This window comes from Quercus lobata, chromosome 1 (genome assembly GCF_001633185.2).
Source record: "Quercus lobata isolate SW786 chromosome 1, ValleyOak3.0 Primary Assembly, whole genome shotgun sequence".
Lineage (NCBI taxonomy): Eukaryota > Viridiplantae > Streptophyta > Magnoliopsida > Fagales > Fagaceae > Quercus > Quercus lobata.
Window position 1 is genome coordinate 38,644,162 of NC_044904.1, and position 5,956 is coordinate 38,650,117.

General features: G+C 34.1%; 1 protein-coding gene across 1 annotated transcript; it reads left to right on the forward strand.

Annotated features, from left to right (window-relative positions):
* Positions 1-2,365: 2,365 nt before the first annotated feature.
* Positions 2,366-5,210, forward strand: LOC115989700 (selT-like protein). Its single transcript, XM_031113522.1, has 4 exons — positions 2,366-2,679; positions 2,780-2,850; positions 3,852-4,170; positions 4,819-5,210. Exons 1-4 carry the CDS (start codon positions 2,491-2,493, stop codon positions 4,933-4,935), a joined length of 696 nt encoding a protein of 231 aa, XP_030969382.1. The 5' UTR covers positions 2,366-2,490; the 3' UTR covers positions 4,936-5,210.
* The last annotated feature ends 746 nt before the right edge of the window (positions 5,211-5,956 follow it).

Genomic DNA, 5,956 nt, shown 5'->3' on the forward strand with positions numbered 1-5,956 from the left:
TTACGCTTGTTTAAAAAAAAATGTGAGGGCTATTACGGTAGTTTCAAAATCATTGCAATAGGTCTTTATCTATTTTTGATATTTTTTTTTGTTTTTGAAATTACCTATTCCGGCAATTTTTAAAGCGCCAAAATAGGCTTACTCATATAGAAATAAATTTATTTTAAAGTGTCTTCCTTTGCATTTGAAATGGTTTTGACATTTGTGAATATGAGTATTATGCTTGTTGCATGCCAAGTGTTTGTAAATTACCTCTATGAGGTATACAATTAGATTACTTGACTTTTGGTTGTGATAATTGTTATCTAAGGTTATGAGTTGCATTCCTATTGTGTTATTTAACAACGTTGCCGTTAAGTGAACTTATAACATTGTCTTTATTATATTTAGGATGGTGATGATACGGCCAATCATTCATCTACTGCTCAAAATCAATCATCAAGCTTGTGTGTGTGTGTGTGTGTGTGTGTTTTTTTTTTTTTTTTGCTCTAGACATTTGGAATGTCTTGTATTAGGCATAACAATTATTATAGTTAGAAATTGTATTACTGTATTATATTAATTTGATAGTTTGAATATGCTTGATTATTATGGGGTTTATATTGGCATGTCAACTAAATCTAGTTATTTATTTTAATATTGATTTTTGTTTAGCTATAGCAATGTTGGGAAAATAAAATGCAAGGAAAATATTTTCCAATTATTATTATTATTATTATTATTATTATTTTTTAAGGAAGAACGACCTATGGCAGCGCTTTTGAAACCGTCACTAAAGCCCCTATTTTTAAAAAAGGCCCATTACAGCACTTTTAAAACCGCAACTATAGGCCTTTAAGCTTATATTTAAAAAGGCCTATAGCGGCAATTTTAAGGCTATATTAAAAAATAGACCTATCTCGGCACTTTTAAATTGCCGCTATAGCCTGTATTTAAAGGGAAAAAAGCCTATAGCAGCGGTTTAAAAAACACTGGGATAGGGTCTAAAAAGCATCGAGACCTATTCCGACGCTTTTCAAAAATGCTGGTACAGGTCCAACGACCCTATATCGACTGTCACTATGCGACAATTTAAAGCACCGAAAAAGAAAGCACCAAGATTTGCATTTTGGGCCTATTTTAGCACTTTTTGGCTCATTCTAGTGGTTTTGCAAACACTAAGGCCTCGTTTGGGAGGAAGAAATGGAATGAAATGGAAATGAATGAAAAAAATAATTTTAGAATATCCTTCCATTCCCTTGTTTTGGTGTTTTAATGAAGGGAATGAAAAGTTCATTCCCTTATTTGGGAGTTTAAGTGGGACAGAATGGAATGAGTAGGAGGAAACACTCATTCCTTTCTATTCCCTTAAAATTTCAAATTTTCATTCCTCCCGAAATTGGAGGAATAGAAGGGAATGAAATTAGATTTAATGAATTTTTACTAAAACTCCTAAAATATCCCTATATATTCAACCATTTATTTTAGAATAGGGGTCTAATAGTAATATTGTCATAAAATGATTCCGTTCCATTCCCTTCATGTTGCTCCCAAACAAGATTACTTACATTCCATTCATCTCCATTCCTTTATTTTAAAACATCCAATCAAGGTTAATTAATTCAATTTCATTCCATTTTTTTCCATTCATTTCCCTTACTTAAATACATTCCATTCCATTTCATTCCCTTATGAATTCCCAAACGAGGCTTCGTTTGGGAGGAGGGAATGAAAGTGAATGAAAATAATCATTTTAGAATATTATTCTCTTTCCTTGTTTATGAGTTTTAATGGAGGGAATGGAAAGTTCATTCCCTTATTTAGGAGTTTAAGTAAGAGGGAATGGAATGGATAGAAAGGAACATTCATTCCTCTTTATTATCTTAAAACCTCAAATTTTCATTTCCCCCCGAAATTGGGAGGAATGAAAGGGGATGAAATTAGATTTAATAATTTTTTTACTAAAACTCCCAAAATACCCCTGTATATTCAATTCTTTATTTTAAAATAGGGGTCTAATAGTAATATTGTCATAAAATGATTCTATTCCATTCCATTCCCTCCATGTTGCTCCCAAACAAGATTACTTACATTCCATTCATTTTCATTTCATTTCATTTCATTCCTTTATTTTAAAACATCCAATCAAGGTTACTTAATTCCATTTCATTCTATTCTTTTTCATTCCTTAAATATATTTCATTCCATTCCATTCTCTTATAATCATTCTATTTCATTCTCTTATGAACTCCGAAACGGAGTTTAAGATAATTTTTTTTTTCTTTTTTTAGTATCCCTTTAGTTTAGGAATTGTTCTTTAAAAAAATAAAAAAAATAATAAAAAATTTAGCAATTGACCCAAAAATCTTGCTTGCATACACTTGCACTCTACCACGAAAGCTACATTGATGAAGAGGCAATAGTCATTTGGGTGACAACTTCAAAGACTTCACTCTCTCTCTCTCTCGCTCTCTCTCTCTCTCTGTGTGGCAGCTCGTTGTGTGTTGAACAATGGATCGGGCACAGTTGGTTCTGCTAGGGTTACCACTCTTCCTCCTCTTCTCTGACCTCATAAGCCTCTTCACTCCATCACCACCTGAACCAAACCCTCACTCCCACCACCACCACCATCACCATCATCAACAACCACCACCACCTACAATTACCAAAGATAACCTCGACTTTCCCTCAAAGACCCAGGTTTTTTTTTCCCCTTTTTTATTTCATTATTTCATATGCTTTATTTTATTTTTATTTTTGAATGATCAAATTCATTTGTTTGTCTTTTTATCTTTTGAAGCCAACCGGTGTTGGAGGAATCGGTATTGGCAACACAGTCAATATCAATTTCTGTGCTTCTTGCTCTTACAGGTATCTTAATTTTACCACTGACTGATTATAATTGATGTCTATATGTCTTTGTGCTTTTTGATTGGATCTTTATATTGAATCATATTCTTCAGCATCATAGAATTTAAATTTCTCATATATTAATGGTGATCAGTGAAACATGCTGGGTATTTTCAATTTATTATTATTATTATTGTTGTTGTTTTTGTAAGTTTGCACTTTCATCAAGTGGGTTTTGAACCAACTACGTTGCCCTTCATTTATTCTTATGGTTGGAGTAGAATGAAGTGCTATTTGAGCCGGAGCTTATTAGCTTCACTTGTAAATAATGATACTGACAACACAAAGGAGAAAGTATTCTTAATCGCCTTAATAATCACAATTGGTGGGGGAGTGGGTTGGGGGAAAGAACACCTTGATTACCTGAAATCTTTTTGTGGGTGTCTGCGATTTCATTCCAAACCCCAAAAATAATGCTTTGCATTAGAATGATGTTTAAATGATTAAATTCACCGTTTCTAGTAACTTAAGGTTTTGGGACAATTGGTATTTTATCAAGGTATTAGAGTAGGTGGTCTTAACTTAAGTTCAAAATCTATCTTCACTCTACCTCCTATTCAAAAAGAAAAAATCCTATGTGGTGGACCCCACTTATTAAGATGGAGTTTGGTCACACACATGAGGAGGAGTGTTAGAATAATAATTTGATGATTAAATTCATCGTTTCCTAACTGCTTAAATATTTGGGATTATTGGTAATTTATCAGCAACAACTTCATTTGAAGATACGAATTTGAAGAAAATAAAATGTTGCCTATGCATGGGCTTCATCTATCAACCAGCTGTTTTGAGAAGCATGATTAACTTAAATGGAAAAATGTTCTGAATGCTTTTGAGTTTTGACTGTTAGCAGTCAGGCATGTGCTATTCTCACAAAACTTTGGAACCCAGCTCCATATTTATTTTGTTGTTAATTCCTCAACTATATTTCTAATTTTTTGCTTCATGTTTAATTTTGTTAGAGGGACTGCAGTGACCATGAATAAGATGTTGGAGACTGCTTTTCCTGGAATTGATGTTAGACTTTCAAATTATCCACCAAGCTTGCCAAAGCGTCTACTGGGAAAATTGGTTCCAGCAGTGCAGATTGGAGTTGTTGCGATTGTAGTGGCAGGTGAACAAATTTTTCCAATGCTTGGATTTATGACACCGCCTCCTTGGTACTATTCTTTGCGTGCAAATAGATTTGGGACCATTGCCAGCTGCTGGCTTCTTGGCAATGTAGCACAGTCCTTCCTACAAAGTTCTGGGGCATTTGAAGTTTACCTCAATGATGAATTGGTAGGTAACCTTTTCTTTGTGTTGTATGTTTAATTCTAATTTATATTAAAAAGATTTAATTGCTAATTAAAATTTCAAATGGTTAACACAAGCATAGTCTTTGGAAGTCCATTTTGGCATTCTAGTAAATACATGATGCCTTGGTGCACTTACACAAACATAGATAATCTGGTATAAAGTTGTATCTGCCAAATATTGTACATCAGTTCTCAATGCAAATAAATGGATGTAGCCATCTGGCCTGAGTCCAGGGATTGGATGTTTGGTTTTGTTTTCGACTGAGATTTGATGTTGTCTTAGAAGGTTTTCTGATGCTTATCCACCTCCTAAAAACCACTGATATTGTTGGTAGTTGGTCTTTATAACCTGCTCTCATTGAATGACTCAGCATTTTAAAACTCCTACTCTATGTCAGTTTTTCTTATTTTCAATTGATGATGTTTTATCCTGCTACTTGATGTGTTTGAAAGTTGAATTGTTGGTTGGCTAAATTTATTCAGTTCATTTTCTTCAATTTTCTCGGAGATATGATGTTCATGCCTCAGGGTTCACCATGACTATAATTTCTTCTTTAGACAACTAACTACAATATATTGTCTCAATAATTTTGAATTATTCAACTAATTTGTAGTCTTTTGTATGTTGTAGGTTTTCTCCAAACTACAGGAGGGAAGGTTTCCCGGTGAAATTGAATTGAAAGATCTCGTCGGCAAAAGGTTGGCCAACTCTGGAGTTGTAGACGGCCTGGGAAATATGTGGTCATAGTTCACAAGCCAGATATGGAGGGTTCTCAATGAATGTGATTGGAGGTGCAAAATGAGTCCAAACTGGGATTTGTTTGGACCTGTGACTTATGTTATTTTTGCACAAATCTTCTGTTTATTAAAATTTGAACCTGCAAGGTCTGTGTCATAGATAAATCACTACTAAACAATATTAGCTATCTGGAGCTTGTTCTTGAATTTTTTTCTTAGATTATTTTGCACAAAATTTCAGTGTTATATTAATAATTGAACGTGCATGGTCTCTGTCATTGTCAAGTCACTACTTAAACAATGTCAGTTGGCACTACCAAGTTTCTGCAACTGTTGGTCAAGCTATGTGGCCTTACATTGCAAGTGCAGGACATAATATGTGTATTGACTTTTATAACTCTTAAAAAGACGTGAGGCGTTTGAGTTATAGAATATGCCAGCAACAATGACTGTAAAACAAAATCCTATGATGGAGGTACTCCGGCATGGGGTATTGCCTAGATCTCCACCTTGTAAACATTTATCGTCGCATCTCGATACATGCCATATAATTGGCTATAAGAAAGCGTAGACGAATTATAAAATTTTCATCTCGAAATTTGAGGTCTTTCACGCGGATCAGTGAGTATTTCTCATTAATCTGTGGTCACCGTTCATGGCCTGGAAATTTCTTGAACAAAAAGAGCCATGTTAGATTGTCGTGACATGTCTTGTGCTTGTGCTTGTGCACAAATTGCGCAAGTAGGAGACTAGTGAGAATGAGAAAAATTTGATGTACATACCTGATTTGTTCAAAATCCTTGAAAAGAAAACCCACTGTGTTGACTACAATGTGAATGAGTATATTTTGGGGCAAAACCTTGTGCCATTTAAAATAGGATATATAGAGCTAACTCTTTAGCTTTATTTTATAACACTTCTACTCCACGAGGCATTCACCTTTGCTTCAATCAGTTCAGTTCTTCTCTCTAAAAAAAATAAATTTATTTATAGTTCTACTGGCTTTGATTGCACTCAATTTCAAACGCACG